Here is a 25,660-nt window from a genome sequence, read left to right as displayed (position 1 = left end):
TTAAAGAAATATTTTAGAAATTTATCGTTATAGAAAAATATATTTATATTTCAAATTTATTATGGCATTAGAACAGCTGCATGATATTTTACTTATATATAGAGATTTACTTTAAAAATCATAAAATTTTCTTAAATGTTCATTATACACATTTATATATATATGTATTGTATATCACTTTTTATTCCAAATAAACCCGCAACTTGTGTCTCCCAACCGACAGGCAAACTTTTCGATAACTCTAACGCTTAAACTGTATTACATTAATATTTGGGAAAAGCAACCCTGTAGAGCAGCCAGTGTTTCAGCCGCACGCAGTTTGTTTCCCTGCAAAGCAGTTGGAAACTTGAATTGCTCCATTGTTGTTTTTTTGTTGGTTTAGTTTTCTTGTTGCTTCTTCGGTATTAATGTGTTTGGCAGAGTTTTGAATAATTTTGTGAAATTTATAAAGCGAATTAGAACAGATATTAATTAAATAAAATACAGCGCAATGTATCGCGACCAATGCAGGGCCTTGTACTAACAATTAAAGTTTATGATGGTGTTAATTTCAAGAATCATGCGTAATACTCTGGCGAAATATTGAATGGTTTGTTTATTTGCGCCCACGCTGAGTGCATTTAACAAAGTGTACTTGTGCCACAGTGCATATGAAATATTTTAAAATAGCAAATATATATATTCAAATATTTTTATAATTTACGAGTTAAAATTGATGAGTAAAGCGAGCATAAAAGAGAAATATTGAAGTGTTTACTGGCTGAATGTGCTTGTTCATTGAAATATAAGTGCAAATATATACCGACATATCGAATTTGAAGTGAGGGGGGGTAATACAAAGTGCATCTGTGTTAAGAGACTTGTGTGCGTGTGCGCACGAACGAGTCGAGAATGTGCGATAATGATGAATCCTTTTCGTCACAGCAACAAGACAATCTGCATATTAGAATGAACGAGAGTGGGGAGTGCGGGGATGCTATGCTACTTGCATATAACCAAAACAATTTGGCTCAGGACTCAATTTCTCTATGCAGTTCTGAGGCATCTTTCGATCAGCAGCTGCATCAGACCACACAATCGCTTGCCATAGCAAGTTCAATGATGGCCGGTTTTGGTATTGACACCAACAGCAGCGCCAATGCTGGTGGCCTAATAGGTGCCAACGCGCTCGGTAGCGGCACGAATAGTATTGTACGTTATAATGATTTAAATATTTTTGGTTCTAGTGAGTCTGTGGGTGTTTTGACAACGCCTACGGCCACAATACAACCATCGTTGGCACCGCAAATTGCTGCCGCAGTGAATACGGTCAAGATCAATGTAGAAGAGTTGCTGCGCGAGAATCGGGCACTGCGCGAAAAGCTCAAGGAAGTCACAGCTGATCGTGATCATTTGTTATGCGAAGTGTCGAATTTACGATTGGAACTGGATATGTCTGAGTTAAAACAGCTGCCGGAACAAAGGTAAGTGCATTCTTGTTTTTTTGTTGTTTTTTTAGTTTTTCTGTATAAACAGAGTGCTGGAGGGTGCGAATGGGTGTGCCAATATATGTACATATGTTCCTCAAGCAGGATATGTATTACTAAACAGTTCTGGTGGCACTGCTTGAGGCATTGAGCCTGGGTGTTGTGGTGGTGTTGCCGGTTTTGCTATTACCACCAATTTCAGCAACGTTGAGTGACTAATAACATGCAAGTTTGTTTGCATGTTTGTTAGCCCTTAAAAGTCACCCCTACTACGCTCGTTCCAATTGCATCGGTTGACGTACTGCTTGAAGGTTCAATTGTTTTCGTATAGGTCTCAAGTGCGTCTGGTTTCATAGTCGTTGTTTTGTTTTTTGAACACAAGAAACAAACGTGTAAAAACGAGTTATGCACACCGAACGTCGCAACGGAAAAGACAATGCAAGCACTTTTTTTCGTTTATCTAGAGCTTGAAATAATATTTCCATGCGTGTTGACATATCTGTGGGTGTGATTTTTGGTTAGGCCGGTCAAGTATGTTCATATTAACAACAAAAAAATATTTAAACTGTATTGCGCTCTTTAGAAACAAGTTTTTGGTATTAATTAGAGTATTTAATACTGATAAATACTCGTTTACTATTTTTTGTATACAAATAAATCTGATGTGTTAAAAATTTTCACAGAAATGGCCTGAATTCATTCAAGCTTTTTGCACAATAAAATTTTGGCATGTGTTAAATGCGCTTATACTTGTACTCATATTTTACAAAAAATTTAAATAAAGAAAAACATTTATTTATTCTTTAGTGGTAATGATGTACAAATATTTATTGTACCAAATTATATTAATAAAGTAATATAAATTACTACTTTCTATTGTTATTTTATTGATCTCATTAATTGATAAGCAAATCATAAATTTTTATAAACAAATAGATATATTATATATTTCTTATTACTTTTCACCTCCAAAAATAAAAATTTATAGTTTAGTTCAATATTGATTCTATCTTGATTTTAAAATTATTTTTGCTTTTAATATAATATTTTTTATTAAAATAATAATAATAAAAAAATATTTAGAGTCTATCAAGAAACGATGAAGGTAGAGATCTCAGCAATCTACACTAATTTAAAAAATTCTAAAATGTTGACTAGAGTTTATATAATTGGAAATAAGAGTGGTTTTCAATATTCGGTCAGGAATAAGAAGTAAATATTTTAAACTTAAAAAAATACAGTATTTTTAGCACATAATATTCCATCTAATTTCTTGAAAAAAATGTTTGAACGAGATAACATATTAAATAACATGCATAACTTTTGAGATTATATGAAATTATCTAATTACCTACAATATTTCCATATAACATTCATTTATAAAGCTCGTAGCTTTGCCGGGAATCGAGTTAACCGCTTTTAACCCTTAAAAATGCAACCCCACCCCCATCCCTTTCACGATCTCAAATCGCTAATAAATTATTTTTCCTTTAGTGTTTATTATTTTATCTTTGGTTTCCGATGGATTTCATCCGACGCTTTGGTAGGTGTTTTCAAATATTATTTAACCTGGTCTATATGTACATATATTAATAACTTCTAGTGTTTTGCCTATTTCTAAACTGAAAAAAAAAACAATTTTTTTTTTAATCAAATTAACAAACAAATGGCCAAAGCGATATTGCAAAGCTAATAGCGCATGTACTCACTCGCCAAAAAGAAGAAAATCAAAAACCAACTAAAAAATCGCCGCAGTAAATGGCAAATAAGTTCATTACATACTGTTCATACTGTTGTTTTTGTCAGCACTAGTGATACAACCGTCGAGAGCACCGCACCGCCACCCTTGAAAACAAACAAATGCTTGGTTGCCTTCACATACAAGTATGACTCAAGCATGAAGATAAGATAAGTTCTTCTAGTAGTTTTTTTGCTGTTGGTTTTTTCCACTATTATCTTTGTCGATTTTCTACTCCTTTTCATGCTGTAATTTGGTGTTATCAGAATCATACCGTTTATTTTTGCCTAGAAGGCACTTTGATTGTTTGTAGGTAAATATGGTGTCATTATTTTTTTATTTTCCATTTTGAAGCGCTGTAAGTTAGCGGGTTATTTTACAGGGACGGTTCATTCTGAACATATTTGCCTAAGATAATATGAGTGTAAACCCGGTTTCAAGCCAGCGATTTTTAATGGGAGTTATAAATATTTTTTCGTAAATTTTTGAGGTTCATTTTGAAATTGTATTGAACTGCATACTAGCATAAGAAAATTTACCGGCAGAGATATGAAATTTACCGGTGGAAATTTTCTTGAACATTTCTTAAGCATTTTTTTATATTAAGTTTTTACATTTCTTGACAGCTGGATCCTAAGCTTTATTCGTTTATTCCTCGTTTAATCTCGATAATTCGGGCAACGCGGTAATCCACACAGAATTGATTTTCATTGTTGACTCTGTATATCGGATCTCATAAATCCGCACACTATGATCTGGGTATCTACCGATTTGGATTAAAATGTATGATCTCATAAAGCGGTGATTTTTATGAAACAGGTTCGATCTTCTTTCTTACATAAGAGGTATATAATTCCAGTTAATTGTAAAAATTAATTCTTTCTTGAACGAGTCAGAAGTGGAATAAGTAGTTCAACAAAATTGTGCTTTTTGGCGATGTTAAAGTGTAATTTATGTACTACACCCCGTCCAGAAAATATTGGGAATTCCTCATTTAAATCTCCCGCTTATGTGAAAGGAAGGTACATTTTTTTTTACTAGGTTGGTACAATTGTTGTTTTTGTTGTTGTTTAAACGGTTTCTCAATTACCGTTAGGATGGTAAGGGTTATCTGTGTTGTCGTCGACGTCATCGAACGGGAGGCCCAGGAAACATGCTCTTTCAACGTGGTCGGACCAAAGGGTAAAGGATGTTAAATGAGTAGGGTTGGCAGGTATGCAAAGATGTGGTCAGGGTCATGTGGAGACTCGTTGCATGCTGGATATACATTTAATATGTCGAAGTATATTCTGGATAAGTAGGAGTTTAACATGTTACAATATCGAAGTTGCGCTACGGTCACTCGCGTTTCTCGCGGCAACTCGAGTTCTTCGTATGCGATGGGTAGTGGTTTGACTCCAAGAACGCCATTCACCGGAAGGGTGTTGATGGCTCCACTGTGAATGGCGGTCAGTACCAGTCGAAAGTCAGTTGTATCCGAAGTCCAGTCGGCGTACTGTACAATGTCGTCGACGTAATCAAGTAAAGACCTCTTGATGATTCTAGGAGGTGGTTCCGCTAAAAGCAGGTGGCTGCTAAGGTGATTTCTACGAAATCATCCCAGCAGGCACTGCTTTTAGAGGAGTTCATTATGTTCCTTAACCGAGAGTATAAGCGTCTCACTATGTAGATGTTCGATGAGAGACTTCAGGAGGCATTCCGTCGCGGTCCGGAGTGGTTCCTCATCTGCCAACCACTACATCCAGGCGATCATATTGTTACTGCGTAATTGAGGACTGGCCGGCCGATTGCTTGTATGTTGTCTTTTCCCCATGAGCTGCCAGCTATCGACTTTACGATTTTGTTGCGGCTCCGTACCTTGGCGATAATCGCGGTCGAGTGGGGAGTGAAAGAGCATAGACTATCAAAAGTTACACCTAAAATCTTAGGGTTATTGACAGTCGGAATTTTGACGCCAACGACTGCAATATTAAGTTGAAGTCTATACTCTTTTCCATGCAGTGAGGAAACAAGAAAGGTCGGAGAGGTCGGTTGAGGTAGTTGTTTACTTTCACACACATCCAACGCTACGAGGATTGTTCTCTCAGAGGCTGGTTTCTGGTTGAGGCCACGAACTATCTGAGCGTTTATGACGTTAAGTGCTGTGGTGGTGCTGTACACTTTTCGGAATCCATGCTGGTGGCTGGCTAGGATCTGGTGGTGAGTGAAGGTCGGGAGTAGCAAGGCCTCAAGTGTCTTCGCTACTAGGGAGAGGAGAGTTATCGGACGATAGAACTCCCCTTTGTTGGCGGGTTTCCCAGGTTTCAGTAGTGGGACCACTTTTGAAGACCTTGGTGAGATAGCCTACTCCCATCGAGCTTAATTGCTTTAGCTTATGCATGCTTATGACTCCATCAGGGCTAATGAATTTAAAAGGTTTTAATTTGTCGATGATATTCTGAACCTCCTCATCAGTGAAAGTAAGTGGCGCACAGCCGTTGGTTAACTCATCGCATCATCGGTGCAGTGTAAACTGGATGACCATTGAATTGGATTTCAGCTCGGTCGTCATGTCTTTTCGAGTTAGACAAAGCCTTGACAGTAGCCCAAAGCTTACTTACACCGATGGAGGGGTTGCAGGACTTCAGGTGCTCTATCAATTTTGTCTGCTTATGAATATATTGGGCGCTATCTTTACGTATTACTTTGAAACCGGCATAACTCAGAAGATATGAGCAGCTGTTTAGTTTGATTTCTGGGACCGCAGCTATCCCGATGGATGATCCTGGGGGTGAGGGAGTGGCGTGTAGGTGATATTTCATTTGAATTACAGGGGCAGATACCTGCAGCGTGGGGCAACGTACGACTCACTCCACTCACGCGTGGTGCGCAGTCCGGAACACGCAGGGAAAGGACACCAGCCAGTTCAGGAATTGCACTTGACTGATGTGCCGTTCCCACGTATGACGGTCTGACACACGAAACAGATTGTGCTAGGAACCAAGAGCTGCTGATCGCACGAGGTTTGGAGCGGGAAGAAGGTTAGGGGGGAACAAGTCAGTGCAGGCCCGTGTTGGACTCAATGCCAGCACGAGTCAAGAGGATACGGAGCAACTTTGCTGCAAGGCATTGCTCCAATGACGACAAACACAAATTAACACTAACCGATCCAAGCGGGGTTAGTTCGCCGAAAAAACAGCCCTTAGTTGGATGATCCGAGTCATTTGCGGTGCGTAGAACCGGCTGTCGGGGGCTTTTTATGTTGTATTTAACATCACTTGCTTTTGCAATTTTGAAAGTATCATCTTCATCCAATATTCTTCTTTGGTGGTCTTCCACGTTCTTCATTTCTCACATCAAAATCATATCTCTGAACCGTTGCAACCATTTTTTGAATTTAGTGTCTCTGCAGCACTTTTCTTCAAATGGAAACAGAAAACTATTGCTTTCCGCAAATCATTACTTTTCGGTGCAAAATGGATATTTTCAACACAATGAAAAAATATGATATTTGTGCAATGATCGTTCACAACAAATGTTCCCTACCAACACTTGTCAGATTTTTATCAGGGCTCCATCTTATCGACCAGGGGGCCTATTCTGTAACTCGATTCAGGGTGTTAAGAAAATATTATATACCGAATTTCATTGAAATCGGTCGAGTACTTCCTGAGATATGACGCCACGCCCATTTTCAATTTTTAAAAAAAGCCTGGATGAAGCTTCCTTCTGACATTTCTTCCGTAAAATTTAGTGTTTCTGACGTTTTTTGTTAGTCGATTAACGCACTTTTAGTGATTTTCAACATAACCTTTGTATGGGAGGTGGGCGTGGTTATTATCCGATTTCTTCCATTTCATCCATTTCTTCCATTTTTGAACTGTATATGGAAATGCCTAAAAGAAACGACTCTATACAGTTTGGTATAGTAGTTTTCGAGATATGTACAAAAAAGTTAGTAGGGGGCGGGGCCACGCCCACTTTTCCGAAAAAATTACGTCCAAATATGCCCCTGCCTAATGTGATCCTTTGTGCCAAATTTCATTTTAATATCTTTATTTATGGCTTAGTTATGACACTTTATAGGTTTCTTCGAACTTAACCTTCTTATGGAGCCAAGAAATACGTGTACCAAGTTTCATCATGATATCTCAATTTTTACTCAAGTTACAGCTTGCACGGACGGACGGACAGACAGACATCCGGATTTCAACTCTACTCGTCACCCTGATCAATTTGGTATATATAACCCTATATCTGACTCTTTTAGTTTTAGGACTTACAAACAACCGTTATGTGAATAAAACTATAATACTCTCTTTAGCAACGAGAGAGTATAAAAAAAATCCTTTTAAGATGTAGTTTTTTTGGCATCAAAGGAGGTGGTGGTGAAGTGGAATTAAAAGTATATTTTTAATTGGTAGTTTTTTACCGTTTTTTCTTGTACATTACGGTAATTAGGACATTTCGATATTTCGGACGGATTTGGTTTTCAATTGTTCGGATTATCAATATTATACGGTAATCAGACCAAATTAGGGTTAACATCATGATGATTACCGCGGTATAGTATTCGTGTACTTGCTATTATTTAGTTATTTGATTTTGGTAATAATCCCCGCCGGGGAAGCAGAGGAAGAGGAAGACATCCACTCCGTTGGAAGGATCAAGTGGAGAAGTACCTGGCTTCGCTTGAAATATCCAATTGGAAGAAACGACTGGCGCGCTGCTGTTAACTCGGCTATAATCGCGTAAGCGGTGTTTACGCCAATTAAGAAGAATAATAATAATCTTTGATATTTGTTTAAGAAATTTAAATCGAGTGAAGACGCTGGAAAAGCTAGTGGAAAATATTTTTCGAATGCGGGATCATCTTTAATTTAAATTAATTTTTAAGAAAATATACTTAAAAGTTATTTTATGCTTCTTATTTATTTTTTTTTTTTAATGAGAAATAAATGCTATACACATGGTAGTTTTCCGATTTTCAATAATTTCACTGTGTTAAGTAGATATTAGGGGATTATTCTACAAAATTATGAGCTCCCAGCATTTTAATTGAAGGCGTTATATCTGAACAAGTAAGAAAGGGCTTAGTTTGGGTGCAACCGAACATTTATAATCTTGCAACTTGTAGGAATCAAAGCCAGGGAAATACCTTACGATATAAAATGTCAACCAACGGATCCGAATCTAAGCAATTTTAACTTATAGACTCACCTACAATTGTGCCTATTTTACGCACAATGACATACTGTTATGAGTAAAATATGTTCTGTAATTTCCATTGACATAATTTAAATTTTGGCCGATATATCCAGCATAAAGTCATCTGAAAGTTCGAAAATCTTAATATTACGTATATGGGGGCTCAGGGAAGTGTTTACCCAATTCAAATCACTTTTGATACACAGAGTTACTATTGTCGGGATTGTGTATCCCATATTTATTCTGTCAAAAGTAAATTATATATATCGGGGTCCACGTACCGGGGTCCACGTTTTGGTGAGATTTTGACTATTTTTTGGTCAAATGGTGGCACACAAAAATGTAAAATCTTAATCAGTTATATTAATTACATCTTGATCTGTGTACTGGATAGTGAAAGAATCACATGAAATTTCAAATTGTGGCATATGAGAAGTAGGCGTGGTTATAACCCGATTTCGCCCATTTTCAGCCTGTGACATAGGAATTTGAGAAGAATGCTGTTTACTAAAGCTAGTCGAAATCGGTCGGTCGGGTCCTTAGATATGGCATTTCACCAAAAAGTGGGCAGTGCCACGCCCATCCTCCTTTTCACACCGGTTCCTATGAAACCCTCTCATAAGATTTCGAAGGTAAAATGTATCTGGCATATTTAGTTATTGATTATCGTGCTTTAAGTAGTTTTTAATACTACCGTTATATGTATATAGAGTGTGCAGGTTATCTTCCGATATCATCCATTTTCACACTGTTGGCAGGAGTTCTTATAATATTTCAGTTTAAAAAATTTGGTTGTTGTAGCCTTAGTGCCAAGTTTCATCGAGATCTCTCAATTTTCACTCAAGTTACAGCTTACACGAGCGAACTGACATACCGTACAACTGTTAGGAGAACAAAACTATAATACTCTAGCAGCTGGTTGCAAGAGTATAAAAAATCTAAATTTTTAGTTGTACGGGAGATATGTGATATAGTTTTCTTACTTTCTTTATTTTCACTGTCATTGTTAGGTATGAATTAGAACACAGTTTTGCAAAAATACGAATTCTTAGCTTTTTAATTAGAGACAACTAGAAAATGAAATAGCTGAATAATTTGTTTTGTGTGAAATAGATGAATGATTTAGTTGTCCGATCTGCCCGATTCCTACAAATTATCAATAAAATGTCAAAAACAAATCAAAAAATCTCTGGCTCGAAACCGATTTTAGTTAGAACTATGTATGTTCTCTCATGCTGTTCAGAATTAACCGTAGCACATTTTCCATTCGCATACACGATGTAAAAAAAAAAACGACCAGCCCTACTACTGTACATATGCATACATGTGTGTGTGTGTTTGGCGAGTGAGCAAACCACGTCGGTGGCGATAACGAGACAACTGTTTTGATAGTTACTTTATTTCGGACACGATTTTAATCAGTCGTAAAGCGGCATGAAGTCACCACTACTATCTTCACACTCTTCCACACCGCTACAATCTTCTGCTTGGTTTTCAAATAGCTGCTAGATGTGCCACCGATAACGGTGCCTGTGAATGCGCTCTGTTCTTGTTGAATTTTTCCAATCCATTGTGCGCACAAAATTAGCGTGCAAAGCGGTGTTGTTGGCGTTTGCATGTAGTGGTTGCAGCAACACCACACACATCTTCACAAAAGACTTAAATGCACATAGTTCATACCCTTTGACCTTAGGGTTTTAATATTATAGCTTGCACAGTGTAACTGGCAGTTAATAAATAACACTGTCGCGTAAGCGCACACTTTCAATTCAATGCGCTATTTTTCTCGAAAGTGAAAACCCAGTTAACTAAAAATGTTCATACTTACATACATGACTGGATATTCGTAACGGTAAATTTTACAAAAATAATATTTTTTGGTGATTTGCGACTATTCACACAAACTTTTACTATTGGGTAGTTGAAAAAGCCTTTTCGTATTTTGTCAATAGATGTCGTTTCAATCGTATATCTCCAGTGCTAGCAATCACATTGTTCACAGCATATAATGTTGGAAAGATTAGATTTTAAGCTTAATTAATAAAATTAAATTCGGAGAAGTTGAAAAAAAAGTTACAGCTGTTCAAAGATAAGTGAAAGAAAAGAAGGAACGACTGTCGCGCTGTTGTAATCTCGGTTTTGACCGCCTAAGCGGTGTCTACGTCAATAAAAAAGAAGAATATGAAGACTGAAAATATGATTGACATATAGTAAAAGTCTGAAGTTGAAAACACAGTTGAGGAATATAAGGAAATTGAGAAAATTAAGTTCAATGTCAATTTTTAAATACCTACATATGTACATATATACATATCAATATTCAATTCTAAAGTTGGGAATATTATTGAGAAAAGTATAAATTTCAGCTTGACGAAATGATTGAAAAATTCGAGACATTTTTGGAGACTGAAGATTTGTTTTTTTTAATTAAAACATATCAAGTTGTAAAATAATTGAAAATTATATTCAAATGTAGTATCTCAACTTAGGAATATTACTGAAAAACTTAAGACTCTTTAGTTATAAAACAAAAAATATTTGATAAAAAATATAACAATATAAACTTCAGAATGTTGTTAAAAATGTAAAACTTTTTTGAACCTAACCGTTTTTCGTCGTTTAAAAATTCTACCTAAAATTAAGATCTTTCTTTTAAGTAACAGCCTGAAATGTTTGCTGGATTACAGGTTCCAACAACATAGTGATCACCTCATTATCACATTTGAAATTCTATTTTACATTTTTTCCTTTTTTGTTTTTTACTTTTACTTCATTAGCACTGCAGCGAAAACAGATTTGCCGTGTGGCTGGTTTGACGTTTGGCTTGTCTTAAAACATTTACGAGTAATTTTACTTATTCTTTTACCTTCATGTTATCTTCTACACATTGCATTTTCTCTTTCTTTTATTTTTATACTCTTGCAACCAGTTACTACAGAGTATTATAGTTCTGTACGTACAACCGTATCACCTAAAAATATGCAAGATAGATATAGTGTTATATACATACATACAGTGGCTCACGGCTTATTTGACCCAACTTATATTTTCAAAAATATATGAGTATAACTTTTTAATTAAAAAAAAATAGCAATGAAATGAAAACGCAGTTTTTTTTAGTGTATATTGAAAGAATTAGAAAGCCCTTAAGTAGTTAACAAAAGGTTTCATATTTATTCAACTTAAAAGAAATATACTGATATTTTCAATGTCACAGCTTTTTGTCCCACTGCATTTAATGCACAGCTGCTCTTCCAAGAAGCTTAACCTAACGGTGCTTTTTTTTTGTTTACACTTTGCTTATTATATTCGAAAATAGAATTTTCACCTTTGATTGGATTTTGCGTTGTTGAAAAATAAATAATTAAAAGTATTTCAGTGAAAGAGATATTATAATACGGAATCCGGAAAGACCATAATAGAAGAAACGCGAAAAATTTAGAACATGTACAAAAAGGGCAAAAAGTGGCCGGAATTGCTGAATTAATGGAAATTTCTCGTAAAAAAAGTATACAACGCAATCAAAATATGATCGATGCGCTTACAAATGCTGCAATAGTAATCGCCAAAAATTATCCATTTAAATTATCATGGCTGGTTGCAGCTGATATCAACCAATCATTGGACTCTAGACTTGTCTGAATCAGGCAAAGTTGTTGGGACATATATCGAGGAAGAAACCACTCCTATTTTAAAAAAATATCGAAACGACTGATATTCGCCAAAGCTCATCAATAGAAAAGCTTACAATTTTGGAAAAATGTATTGTAGAGTGAAACAAAGGTTAACAGGATAGGACCGGACCAGAAGGCAGAATATTTGTACATAGTCTTTAGTGCCAAGAATATAATCCTAGGAACACTCAGATGACGATAAATCATGGTGGCGGAAATATTATGGTTTGGGGTGCATTTTCTTGGCATGGTGTAGGTCCGCTCATAAGAATCAATGGAAAAATGAACAAGTTTCAGTACTTGCACATTTTAAAAAACCATATGGAACCATATGATTTTAAGTCTATGCCAATTAAATGGAAATTTATGCAAGACAATGACGAATCTAGTTAAAAGTTGGTTTTCTACAGAGAGGATAGATATTTTGAATTGGCCAGCGCAAAGCCCTTACTTAAATCCAATTGAAAACCAATGGATTGAAGTTAATGCTGAAATTACAAACTTGAATTATAAAACTATGGACGATCTCTGGTCTACCGTTAAAAAAGCTAAGTGTCAGAATCCTGTAGAAAGTATGGGTCGCATGTGTGAATCAGTCATTAAAAATAAATGTTACAGCACAAAATATTAACAATTACAAGTATGAAAGGGCTAAGTTCAGGTGCAACCGAACATTTTATACTCTTGCAACTTGCAAGAATCAAAGCCAGGGAAATGCTTTGTGTAAAACCAATCATATAGAGTAAAGTCAGGTGGATTCTGATATTAGTTATTAGGGGCTAGGCCAAGTTGTACTTCTATATGATTTGTTTTACATCTTAAATTATTTCCCTGGCTTTGATTCTTGCAAGTTGCAAGAGTATAAAATGTTCGGTTGTTACAAGAGTATAAAATGTTCGGTTGCACCTGAACTCAGCCCTTCCTTACATTTTTGTTTTTTTTTGGTGTTGTTTGGAAAGTAAGGAACATGATTTTATGCGAATTAGACAAAGCGTAACTCGCAATTCTACAGACAAGCCGAGCGCAGCACGCACAAGCCGAGAATATAGCAAAGACATGCAACAACAACAATCACAATAATACCGCTTCTATTTGCGAGAATTATTAACCCGCATGACACCGCGGCGCACCCGAAGAACACCATAAACTGCAACGCGCTGCGCTGCGCTGACACTACAAATACAAATACAGACACTTAAATATGGTGGTGTATGTTTGTAGTGGCCCCACCGCGGGCTCCACATATTCTTTGAAACAAAACAAAACATAAACAGAAAATAGTTGCTCGCTTGCACCTGAAACTCACTCGCTATGCGTAACCATACACTTTCAAGAGTGCACGTGTGTATGTGTGTTTATGTTCATATGTGTATATTTGGCTCGCTTTGAGTTGAGCAGCAGCACCGTGATGAAAATTATGGTGTGCCACAGTAACGCGGTCGACTGCAGCAGCGTAGCTGACTCGTTTGCCAATGCTCGTCAGCAGTGAACTTCTAATGTGCACTAAATTTAGCAACTTTGGTGGGGTGAAATAGAAAATGTTATAATTAATAGTATGTACATACATGTTCCCTTACTATTTTTTTTTTGTTATTATATACATATGTATGTATGTATCTTTGCAGCACGCAGTCTTTCGTTTAAGATTTGTTTTTGTTATAAAATGTCGTTGCGTGTTTTTGTTGCTGTAAGTGATTGTGATTTCTTTTCGGTTGTACTCACTATAATTTAATTTTTCTCATTCTATAATTTCTTCTGCGTGAACCAACCACCCAGCCTCTCTGGTTGGTCATCCATAAGTTCCCCCGTGTGTTTTATTTTTCGTTGTATTCTCGCGTCTTTGTGTACGTTTATATGTTTGTACTTTAATTTTCCAACGAAACTATATAAACGATTGAAAAAATTTTATTTATTTTTATTGCGGTGGTTCTTTAGATACAAGTACATTGTGCGCATAGTGGTGCACAAAGTAATAGCAGCGGCAGTGATAGTCGTAAAACTATACTTGATTCACCAAAATGAGTGTTTGTCTAAAAAATTATTAATTTGCAAAATATTAGCAGGTTGGTCATTGTTAAGCACTTAAACCTTTGCACTTGAGGGGGGACTCCCACTCACCCAAGGGTGTGCTACCGCAACTCGAGAGTTGACGATTGCTCACCGCTTAGTTTGCTGCAGTAACTCGATACGCGGGACATATGTACGGTTTTCGTTTACTTTCTTCGACGCGGGTTCTTACGCTCTTTCTATATACCCCTATGAAGTGTAAACGGGGATGGAGATAAGATTTTATTCTCTGGGATTATTCCGCAACCAAGAACCGGACTGCGTTTTCGGCATCAATTCGAACCTGACAGTCGTGGTAGAGTGGTTACTGAATTTAAATTGAAATACCGAATAAATTGAAATAAGTATGACTTTGATTTCATGATGCTTAAAGAGGAAACTACAGAGGAACACAGAGATCTTCAAGATACCGAGAATACTAGCAGTAGTGACGATAGTGATTGTGAAAGCCAGGAATACATCTCGGCAGTTGTTATCTCAAATACCATACAAAGCAAAATTACAAAGAGTAACGTTTGAAAAATGATCATTTGATTCACTTAATATTAAAATATAAAGGTTTTATGTGTTACTTTATGTGTGTAATCATTTTATGTTAGATATTAAGTTAGAGGTAAAAAATTCGCCAAATACGCTACGAAACGCGTCGAGTTGCTGGTGCGCCGCGCGAAATAGGTCCCGAGGGCTAATATTTTTTTTTCACAAAATAAGTGTGCGTCCATAGGATGTATAAAAAATCTTCAAAGAAAGTTTCTTTAAATTTACTAAGGTTCTAGGAAGACTTCATTTTCCTCACAAAGTCATCACAGTGAAGTAGTTTCAGTTGTTCACTACCTATTGATGAGTTTGAGACTCGTTTTCGAACATACGAAATTCAAATAATCACCCGGACGATTTCAAATTTTTGGAATTTTTCTGTTATATGAATTTACAAAAACCTTTAACCAGGTTGGCGTTCTCAGGGACCAATGACTGTAATGATAAATTGCCTCATCCTCACATTAGAACGTCTAGATGCAATGCTTTCAATGGCTACAATTTAGAAAAACTCTTCAAAATACCTGAACAAGCTATGGTTCTTGTCGAAAACGTCTGATTATGTGAAGACAAAGCATCCAAAATCCAAAGTTCCGAATTATTGATAAAAAAAACACATATATTCAATCGTGGGTTGGAAAAATACCATTGTCTTCCTTAATAGTCTTGTTATTCATTTCTTTATTCACAAAAACACGAAGACTGATTTAATTAAGCAAATATGAAAAGGTTACTAAAACCAAAACCCAGGAGATCGTTTAAAATCTGTGAGGAATTCTTAGTCCATCATTCTACAAAGTCTTTTAGTTTCTTATAAAAGCTCTCCACTTATGCGCTCTCTTACAAATATAACAGTTCGCTGTCTTGTCGACAAATTGTACTCCTCAAATAATTTTTCTCAAGTTTTATGATACCAATGACTTCCAATTTTAAATATTGTAGTATAGAAATTCTTCGTCTCCGTCAGTTATGTATATCCTGAATCGCGGACTATTTTAATCGGATTAGTTTGTAATCGGAACTGGCTTTGTTTTAACCAAAATTAACTTAAGTTCCGACTATCGTCGCCACTTTCTAAGCAGGAAGTTAACGGAATCCATTCGAAGTTGGTACTCATAGCTCCATCTAGTTATTAGGTTTGTATTTATGTAATTAATATAGCAAAAAAAGGGTAGAAATACATATATCGCGGCCTTCGGCTTATGAGAGATCTTATGTCTTAGATGTCTTATTTACATACCTCATTATTAACATTCTAACGATGATATCAGCTGTTAACTCAGTCATTTTACATGCAACATCTATCGTTGTCTCGCTATCAAAAAGTTGTTGAGTCTCCATTATGATGTGGCCCATTCTCATCACTATTTCTAACAGTAAATTATATAATTTTAATCACCATCACTCTACTTTCATTGTCGAATAAAGATATAAGTTGATTTTATATATTATTTATGAAACAAATTCATTTTTACACACCCTACTGTCGATAACATGTGTTTGCATGTGAATTCTGTGTGTGGTATGTTTTGCCATAATGCACAAATGCTAAAAGACTATAAATATATTTTTCACTTAGCCCTGTACTCAATAATCATCTATTTATGACGATACATAGTATGCGAGGATTCAGTAAGTAATAAGTTTATGTACATGCATGTGTATTTATGTAAGTGGATGGCTATGAAAAATGGAACTTGATAAACTTGTCAATGTTTCTTCAGTGTTAAGAATTTTTAATGCACTGTTTATTTTCGAAAGATCATTAGCTGCTTCGGCCCTTGGAACAGGGTTGAATCTGCCACGAAATATTTTATTCAAGAAAATTTTATTTATTACCATAAATATAAAAGCCCATCACTTTAGTACGTTTTTTAGTAAATCTTATATATAATAGGTCGCTTTTTTATAATAATAGTAAGCTTTAAAACTAGCCACCTAATATAAAATTAGTCCAAAAATCTTCAATTAAAACTTTCTAACATTTTAACCAATTAGAATGTGAAGCTTTCCTATCGTCGCGACAACCCAATGGCTTTCAACTCGGTATCATATTTCAGACTATTTGCCTATATATATATTTATGTTACCAGACATATGTTACTGGATACGATATCATTGAAGCTTGTCTTAACCTTAATCCAATTGAATGGTAAAAATGTTTGTTATTAATAATAGGTTGTCAAAAAAGTATTGCGGTTGGCGCTGAGAGCGCGTATTTATAGTTTTATTCGTCGCATCGGGTCATGCTATACCTTTTTGGAAAGCTCATTTCACGTGTTTGATTGATTGTCGTTTGTTTTAAGTCGTTCGTGAGTTATAGCGTCGCAAACATGGAGCAAAATAAAGAGAAAATACGGCATATTTTACAGTACTACTACGATAAAGGCAAAAATGCATCTCACGCCGCCAATAAAATTTGTGCAGTTTATGGACCCGATACAGTTTCCATTTAGACTGCACTACGATGGTTTCAACGTTTTCGTTCTGGTGTAAAGGTGGTCGAAGATGCGCCACGCTCCGGAAGGCCTGTCGTCGAAAATGGTGATAAAATCGCTGAATTGGTCGAAAGAGACCGGCATAGTAGCAGCCGTAGCATCGGTCAAGACCTAAAAATACATTACTACTTACTTACTAAATCTTCGTCCAACAACTGAGCCAAAAATCATAAAACCAACCACTTATAAAGTTGGCACAACTTACTCAATATATAGAATATGGGTATATCTACCGATATTAATTATAGACTTAGAGACATCTTGGGCAACTCTTAGGACCTAAAGAATGGATTTTTTCTTGTAATCAACAACCTAAACTTAATTTTTTTACTTATTATCTTTATATATAAAAATCACGTGTCACGTTGTTTGTCCGCGATGAACGCCTAAAGTACTGAACCGATTTTAAATTTGATTGCACACCGTGTGTAATTTGGTCCACCTTGAGAGACGGGTTAGCTTACATCTCAATTTATAATCGCAATATTATATTATTGCAAATTATTTGTCTATTATTTGACAGTCAGAATTATTTGTTAGCTCCAAACGATTCTAACATTTAATGCTAATTATTGATGGGTTTGAGTAAGTATTCAACAGATAGCGCTATGTTAAAAATACAAACGTTTTATATAAGCTACATTTTAATAGCATAATCACTAATTATTTTAATATTCAAATACAAAGTAAATTTACGATACACCTTAGTTTCAACAATACGTAATTATTATTATGCTATTGAATTTGTGTTTGTAACATAGCGCCATCTATTGAATACTTACTCAATGCAGCAAACAGTTACCGTCATCTGTTAGAATATTTTGGAGCTAACGGATAATTTTGAGTGTCAAATAATAGACAAAGTCGTCAACAACGCGCGAGCACGACTCAAGCGTAAGAGCATTAAACTGCCAGATAATTTATGCACTGTTCTTGAGGAAAAAAACAAATTTATTCAGAATATTTTTCCATATATAGAGAGTAATTACTAGAATCATAACTGGCTCAGTGAGCGGGCTATTTTGGCTGCCAAAAATGTTAATGTTGACGAAATTTACTTCCAAATACAACAGTTGTTACGAGGCGATCTGATGAATTTTAAATCAACCGATACTGTTCTTAATGAAAATGAAAGTATAAGTTTTTCAATTGAAATTCTCTAGATATACCCGGAATGCCACCACATGAATGATTCACCCATCTTTCCCCTGTGTAATTTGAATCCAAATTGGTTATGCAATGGGGCGAGTTTGGATCAAAAAGATCACCGGAAATATTCTTGAAGGAACTCTATTAACTGGAAAGTTTAAAGGTGAAGTAGTCCTGTTGACACGTATTCCAATGATACCATCGGATTCTGCGATACCCTTCAGGAGTTATAATTTTCAGTTCGTTTAGCTTTTGCGATAAATAAATCTCAAGGCCAACAATGTCCATTTGTGGTTTAGGTTTAAAATATATATTATTTTTGAGAAATTTAAATAAAAAAAATTATTTTTAAATTAATTCTTTTGTATTAACTCTTACCAAATTCAATAGTATGCAAATTTTGTTCAATCGTATATAAAGTCCTTCCCTTTCAAATAGCAATCCAGTGGATTCTTATACCAGCTTTAACGTTTCCGGCTTCGTTAGTACATAATAATTTAATTGTGTTAAGGGGTAACTGTTCCCCGTGAAGAGTTTACAACAAAGTATAACAAAAAATTTAGTCACAGCAACGCGTGACAGGGTCTGCTAATAATATATACATATGTATATCCGTATTTACTAAAATTTATTTTTCGCCGTTTCTCTTTTAATTTAATTTCATCTCAAAGTATATATAACATTTCGTTTTATGTTATTAAATAATTCGTGTTACTAATGAAAAATCTCTATTTTTCAATTTAAATCTTTTTTTTTTATAAAATTTATATATAATATATTGTTTACTGCTCTACCACTTATTAAAATAAAAACAAGTAAGGAGGGGTTAAGTTCCATTGCAACCGAACATTTTATACTCTTGCAAAAAGCCAGGGAAATACTGTAAGGTGTAAAACCAATCATATAGAAGTCCGCCGGATCTTCGAAAATCCTGATATTGGTTACATATATAAGGGCTAGGCCAAGGTTTCGCTCAAATGTATCTATTTTAGGAAAGATAAACAGTTATGAATGAAACGCTCTATTATTTTCTTTGGAATTTCCACATATTGGAAGATATATACGGTATAAAGTCACCCGGAAGTTCGAAAATCTTTATATTAAGTATATGGGGCCTGAATAAAGTCCGATTAAACCCATATTTGACATACAGACTTACCGTTATAAGAAAATTATTATCCCTTAATTTCAATTATATATATCACACGTTGACTGACATTTTCGATCAAAAGTCAACTATAGGTACTCGGGTCTAAATGTTCGGTACCTAGGGGCTTGAACAGTTTTTATTGAACTTAAACAATAAAGTAGCACACACTAAATAAATTATTTGTTCAAAGTTGTATTCCGTTATATTAATTGCTTTTTAATTTGTGTACTGGAAACTGAATGAATCAAATGGAATTTATAATTGTGCAATATGGGCAGTAATTTGGTTGTTGTAGCTTAAGTGGTTTAGGAGATATGTACATAAATCTCCCACTTTTTTAAAAGATGTTGCCCACATGCTTTATGTTTTAATTTAGTGCTTAGTTATGGCACTTTATATGTTTCGGATAATGACAATTTGTGGGCGTGCCAGTGGCCGATTACGTCGAACTTGAATTTTTATATCCTGAACAGGATATAATAAGTTTGTCACGCAGCTTGTAACACCCAGAAGGAAACGTCGGAGACCCTATAAAATATATATAGAAATTATCAGTATGTTGAGTTGAGTCGATTTCGGCATGTCCGTCTGTGTGTCTGTCCGCCCGTCTGTTATCTTGCTATATGAATATACGAACTAGTTCCTCAGTTTTTAAGATATCGTTTTGAAATTTTGTAATCGTCGTTTTCTCTTCAGGAGGCAGCTCATTTGTCGGAACTGCCGATATCGGACCACTATAACATATAGCAGCCATAAAAACTGAACAATCGGAAGCAACTTCTTGTATGTAAAACTTTCACATTTGGCAATGTATCTTCACGAAATTTGATATAGATTATTTTCTAAAGCAACAATGTAATGTCTGAAGAAATTGTTAATATCGGTTAACTATAGCATATAGCTGTCATACAAATTGAATGATCGGAAGTTCTTGTATGGAAAATTTTCACATTTAACAAGATATATTTACGAAATTTGGTGCAGATTATTTTATAAGCCAACTATGTAATCTCCGAAGAAATTTTTCAGATCAGCTCACTATAGCATGTAGCTGCCATACAAACCGAACGATCGGAAGGTAGTTGTATGGAAAAATTTCGGACTTGACGTGATATCTTCACGAGATTTGACATACATAGATTAGTGCCTAAGGTATTAATATCCGAAAAAATTTTTCAGATCGGATTACTATAGCGTATAGCTTCCATACAAACTGAACACATAGTTACTAAAAGAAATGCAGCTGTGAAGGGTATATTAGGTTCGTTGCAGCCGAAGTTAACATTTTTTTTTTGTTTTTTGTACTAAAACATTAACATATAGAGTTTCATCGAGATACCTCAATTTTTACACAAGCTATAGCTTGCACGGGCGGGACAGACAAACAGTCAACCGGATTTCAACTTTTGTCGTCATCCTGATCTTTTTGTATATATAACCCTATATCTATATATTTTGTTTAGTTTCAGATGATACGTACAACCGTTAGTTGAACGAAACCGTAATACTCCTTATCAACTGGTTGCAAGAGTATAATAATTATAAGTTCTTCTCCCTGTATTTTTCTCTCTTTTTGCATTTTATGCATTATACATTTTTCACCTATTGTATAATGTAACTTCTTTTATTTAAGTAGCTTATCTATATTCATACTTAGAGTTTAGTATATTTAGGAGTACATATTTTTAGAGGTTTTTGTTTTAGTGCTCTAATATTCCAAAATTATAATTCCGTTTGTTAAATAAAGAAAACAACAAGTAAGGAAGGGCTAAGTTCGGGTGTCACCTAACATTTCATACTCTCGCATGATAAAGTGATAATCGATTTCATTATCCGTCATTTACATATGGTTTTATTTTGCTGTAAAATTAATTAGATTAGATCAATTTGTGTACTTTGAGTCTTGAATTGTATTTTCATTWATTTTAACTGTATTGATTTACCGATATTTTCTGTGAAAAATTAGGTTAGGTTAGGCACTGAGTTCTTCGTGTTCGATATATTCGAGTTATAGTCCGATCACGACAATTTTTCCACAAGGGATACCTCAGCTCAAATACCGTATTTGTGTAAAGTTTTATTCCGCTATCATAATTGGTTCCTAATGTATATATTATACAGGGAAGGCATCAGATGGAATTCAAAATAGCGTTATATTGGAAGAAGGCGTAGTTGTGAACCGATTTCACACATATCTCGTACATGTCATCAGGGTGTTAAGAAAATATTATATACCGAATTTCATTGAAATCGGTTGAGTAGTTCCTGAGATATGGTTTTTGGTCCATAAAAAAAGCCTGGGTGCAGCTTCCTTCTGCCAATTCTTCCGTAAAATTTAGTGTTTCTGACGTTTTTTGTTAGTCGGTTAACGCACTTTTAGTGATTTTCAACATAACCTTTGTATGGGAGGTGGGCGTGGTTATTATCCGATTTCTTCTATTTCTGTCTTTTATACACATCTAGATGTGTTTTTAAACTTTATATGGAAATGCCTGAAGGAAACGACTCTATAGAGTTTGGTTGACATAACTATAGTAGTCTCCGAGATATGTACAAAAAACTTAGTAGGGGGTGGGGCCACGCCCACTTTTCCACAAAGATTACGTCCAAATATGCCCCTCCCTAATGCGACCCTTTGTGAAAAATTTCACTTTAATGTCTTTATTTATGGCTTAGTTATGACACTTTTTCGGTTTTCGTCATTTTATAGGCGTGGCAGTGGGCCGAGATGTGAACAAACCTATAATACTCTTCTTAGCAAACTTTGTTGCGAGAGTATAAAAATTAAAGTATTGTTAAACATGTATTTTCTTGTTTAAATTTGCAATCAAAGTATTTTTTTTCAATTTAATATTCTTTTTTGGCACCTATAGCAATCAATTTAGTATTCTGTTTTCGATTACTTTAATTTATATTATTATTAATACATTTTTCAATTAATGCTTGAAGAAACAGCACCATTTCATTTATTAGTAATCGCTTGGTATATACATATGTATATGTATATAATTTCTGCATTCGCGCTTGTTCGTGCCGAAAATTTATATTTTTGGCAGCCATAATTCCGAAAAACCACTCAACACTGTTTACCTTGGTCAAAACTCAAAAATAGTGTGCATAAGTATATGTAATATATGTATATACATAAGTATATTCATTAAAAAATCGAAAGTGTGTTTTAACAACAAAACGATATGCAACAATTTGTTTGTTTGTTCTTCTGCTTAAAAACACTTTTTCCCTACCAACAATTTGACCGAGAAAAGAATGTTCACAAAGCGTGCAAAATAAAGGCACAAAAATGCTTGAAATAACGCAAACTTTTTTAAGCTTGCTCGACGATTAGTCAGCCATCAGACCGAGCAACAAAAAAGCCAAAATTACGAAAATAAATAAATAAATACTTTTACGTTTTGGATGTAAAGCAAAAATTATTTCAAGGTAAAAGTTTTTTCCTGTAAAAATATATATTTATATGCAGTTATGCAGAAATATACTCAATATACATACAAATGTTTGGAAATATTTATTTGTTCTATTACACCATATTATCATATGTATATATTATGCACGCAGCTTAGCAGTAATCTATTATTATGCTCAATGCATGGGAATCGAAAAATCGTAAATTAACATAAATTAATTTTAAATGTTGCACGCATTGAAATTTTTTTCAATATTTTTATTTTCTTCATTTTTATTTTTTTATTTCTCCTTTACATTCAAGCACCCAAAATGTGGTACTCCGGCCAAAGCTCAAGCATATATGTTTACTTACCAACACATTCACTGTCAAACATGTGTGTTCCCCCTTGAGCGTGTGTAGCGCAAAGCTCAGCAATGCATTGCCGCAATTCGCCTAATGATTGCCAAGTTGTGTGTGCGCGCACTTGAGTCATGTACTTATATGCAGATGTTTTAATCAGCACGTACTTATTTTTGTTTTGTACCGACGAAGTAATGGAAAACCGAAAACAATGGTAAAAAAGTGATTTCCACGCCGATTTGCTTTTAACGTTTGCGCTGCGGCTAGTTAAGGTTAACTTTTACTGTAAATTATAATATATATGTTTTAAATTCAAATTGCTTATATAAAAATTGTTTGCGTTATTGGTGCTAAGTGCTTATAGTATTAGGGTATGTCTAAACTCTGAAGAAGTATCTTTTCTGAAAAAAAATTTCGATTAAAATTGTTTTGTTTTCAAAAGTTTTTCAAAATAGTTTTTCCTTTCACTATTGAAATTAATAAAAATAAAATTGATATATGCATTCCTGATATAAATATTGAAAAAATTGGCAGAAATTCCATCAATTTCGACCACCACAAATCATGTATTAGCAGCTTAATAGAATTAACCGCAAAGTAAATTTTCTTTTTCGCTACGACACTTTCTGCTTCCAAAGACACGTTGTTATTGTCTTGATTGCTGTTTATAGATATGAACTCTGGAGTTGAATTCTGACACATAAGAATTTAGATCCGGGACTTTTCCAATAGAAAAGTTTTCGGCTTGAAATATTCTGTAGTGGTTCGGCAGCTTAAAATGCTGCCTTATGCCTAACACTGGTCAGTGTATCTCTGAAGTCCGTTCTCCATTTTCGTGCTGTCCGTATAAATGTTTAGTTTGTTGTGCGCAACTACCACATCCTTACGCCAACCATATTCTTCTATGTATAATCTGAATTTTCTTTCCCAATTGAAAATTGAGATCACGTAGTCGGTATCTGCCAAGTCACCATTATCAACAGCGCTATGCTCAAAGGTTCTATAAGTAAATCCCCCTGTAGTCAGTAGCTGGCCCACTGTTTTTGCGCACTATTCAGTGAAGAGGTCTATAGGTGACATTTTTAGTACTAGTTCAACAGTCGCCATTGGAGTAGTTCCTAAAGCTCTCGGTAGGCACAGCGCAGTGAGCGGCTTACCGTCCATCAACGTTTACTCAACACTAATGTCCAAAGTTGCAGAGATAGCACACCATCGTCAAGATATATTTTCAACCAAAAAGTTTTCTATACAAGAACTTGATTTTGATCGGTCAGTTTGGATTGGAAGTATGTACATATATGTTTTAATGGTCGAGTATCGCCCTTTCCGATGAATGAATATTTATACGTTTCTCCGTAGTATTCTTCTGGGTGTTACAAACATCGGGGCGAACTTAATGTACCCCATTCAAGATAAAAACATCGATTTTCCGAAAAAGGTACCACCCTAGTATGAATACCTTCTTGTTTCTACCCAACAATATTTGCGCAATGCACAAATAAGTACAAATTAAAACAAGTAAGAAAGGGCTAAGATCAGGTGCAACCGAACATTTCTTTGCTTTTTCAATTATTACAATTTTTTTTAACTTATTTTTTCTAATTAAATTTTTTTTAATTGCCAGGAACAAAGCTAGGAAACACATTCAGGTGCGAAGAGTTTGTAAGGTATATGGGGTCCAGGGTTGTATCCGAGTTTATCCATTTTAGGCACAAAGATGCACCATTATTAGAAAAAGATACTCCTCGCAACTTTCATATACATATTCGGTGTCTGGGGACTTGAATAGTTTTGATCTGATTTGAGAATTTTTTGGGCATAAGGTGGCCTACTTGAAACGCAATATTTGGGGAATACATTTATTGGAGCTTGATTTGTATTTTGGAAAGTGAAAGAAGCAGATGAAATTTAAAATTGCGTTGTATTCCAATTTCGTTTATTTTCGCACTGGAACATAGGAATGTCAAGGTAACATTTATACAAAATTTGTTACATATTGGTATTTAATGATTCTGGCGTATTTAGTATTGATTTATCGCCCTTTAAGTAGTTCTGAACCATACCGTTATATGGGGGTGAGCGGGGTTATGATCCGTTTTCTTTCATTTTCACACTGGCGAATTGAGCGAATTTGTTTATTTTATCTTGAATGTTTTGAGAGATATGTGCTTTAAGCCCATAGGAGGCAGGGACATGCCTGCTTTTTCAAAATTTTTAGCTTGCAGGTGGTCCTTGCTACTGCGATCCGCGGTGTAAACTTTCAGTTCTACATCCTAATTAAGTGTCATAACTTCTTCTTCTTCTTGATTGGCGTAGWCACCGCTTACGCGATTATAGCCGAGTTAACAACAGCGCGCCAGTCGTTTCTTCTTTTCGCTACGTGGTGCCAATTGGATATTCCAAGTGAAGCCAGGTCCTTCTCCACTTG

At 35.1% G+C, this 25,660-nt stretch overlaps 1 protein-coding gene across 2 annotated transcripts in view; it reads left to right on the top strand.

Annotated features, from left to right (window-relative positions):
- Positions 1 to 377: 377 nt before the first annotated feature.
- The window catches only part of LOC108972737 (IQ motif and SEC7 domain-containing protein 3), a 135,937-nt gene continuing 110,654 nt past the window's right edge, over positions 378 to 25,660 (top strand). The window contains exon 1 of one of the 2 annotated variants that reach the window (XM_018939491.1): positions 378 to 1,463. In XM_018939491.1, the coding sequence (XP_018795036.1) occupies positions 892 to 1,463 (572 nt within the window). In that variant the 5' untranslated portion in view covers positions 378 to 891. Of the gene's footprint in view, positions 1,464 to 14,045; positions 14,641 to 25,660 lie in introns of those variants that run through there. The other variant, XM_018939493.1, reaches the window with a different exon arrangement.

This window comes from Bactrocera latifrons, unplaced genomic scaffold (genome assembly GCF_001853355.1).
Source record: "Bactrocera latifrons isolate USDA-ARS-PBARC rearing strain unplaced genomic scaffold, ASM185335v1 scaffold_42, whole genome shotgun sequence".
NCBI lineage: Eukaryota > Metazoa > Arthropoda > Insecta > Diptera > Tephritidae > Bactrocera > Bactrocera latifrons.
The sequence above is the reverse complement of the archived record's forward strand: the minus strand, read 5'-3'. Positions and strand labels throughout refer to the sequence as shown.